Source organism: Orycteropus afer, unplaced genomic scaffold (assembly GCF_000298275.1).
Source record: "Orycteropus afer afer isolate SDZICR_OR568_19922 unplaced genomic scaffold, OryAfe1.0 scaffold00111, whole genome shotgun sequence".
NCBI lineage: Eukaryota > Metazoa > Chordata > Mammalia > Tubulidentata > Orycteropodidae > Orycteropus > Orycteropus afer.
In genome coordinates, this window is record NW_006921698.1 from 9,755,417 (window position 1) to 9,756,572 (window position 1,156).

At 40.0% G+C, this 1,156-nt stretch overlaps 1 protein-coding gene across 1 annotated transcript in view; it reads right to left on the reverse strand.

The window, feature by feature from the left end:
- Window positions 1-1,156, reverse strand: part of NID2 (nidogen 2) — a 113,513-nt gene that overhangs the window by 37,519 nt on the left and 74,838 nt on the right. Inside the window, exon 10 of the mRNA XM_007943715.1 lies at window positions 613-756. Within this exon, the coding sequence (XP_007941906.1) occupies window positions 613-756 (144 nt within the window). The remainder of the gene's footprint in view (window positions 1-612; window positions 757-1,156) is intronic.

The window sequence follows — 1,156 nt, forward strand, 5'->3', positions numbered from 1 at the left end:
CTCAATGCTGCCATATTGGTCACTCACATTTGGTACATTGCCCTTCTCTTCACCCAAATCAATATTTATCTCTATCTATCTAACAGTGCAAAACTTACTTTTTAGTAAATCTAAGAACTGCTTAGGAGCTCTGGTGGCATAGTGCCTAAGGCATGTGACTGATAACCAAAAGGCTGGTGGTTCAAATCCACCAGCCTCTTCTCAGAAGGATGGTTGAGCAATCTACTTCCATAGTGATACTACCTCGGAAACCCAAGGAGGGGTCGCCATGAGTCAGTTCTGACTCAATGGCAGTGAGTTTGTTTTTGTTTTTGTTAAGGACTACTTAATATAGACTCAAAATTATAAAATTTAAGAACTCAAAATATCCCAGAATTGCAATAGGTATGTTCTTTTCACAAGTCCCAGTCCCAAAAACTCACTCCAAACTATCCCCTCAAACTTAACTAGAATATTCTTGTTTTTCAAAAACTGCTCTCAGATTAACAACTAAACTCATAGATCAGTGGAAATAATAAGGAAGATAAATACTTGTCTTCTATAAATATAATTCTATAAAGAGCAAAGTGAAAACAAGGACCACAAGAAAGAAGCACAGAGGATGGCTCTTACCTACGCAACTCCGTCCATCTCCCTGGTATCCAGGTGCACACTCACAGGTGTAGGCTACATTTGCCCCTGGATGACATTGTGCTGTTGTGTCACATGTGTGGCTGCCGTCATAGCAAGGATTCACTGGAGCAGGGTCTGAATCTCCTGCACGGGTAGAGAGGAAAGAAAAAGCAAAAGCACAATCTGATTGTTATAAAGAAAAGGCAGCCAAGGCACAGAAAGAGACAGAAGAGTCCTTGGAATGACTCTATACTTGTCTATATTCTGTGGCATACCTGGTGACCTTGCAAAATTATTAGTAACCAAGTGTAGGGTGAATTCCCAAAATGGCTTCCTATGCTATACTATGACTATTAACATTTTCTTGCTTTCAGTGGGTTTCTGTCCAGGGAATAATATCTAACATATAGCTTTAACTCCTGCAGTGTAGGAAATTACTTAGTATGGCTTTTCTACCCATAAGTCATTGTAAGCTCAGTGGTGAAATGAGCAACTGAGGAGCTCCTGATTGTAAATGTTATCTACCTGGGTTATTTCTGTTGGG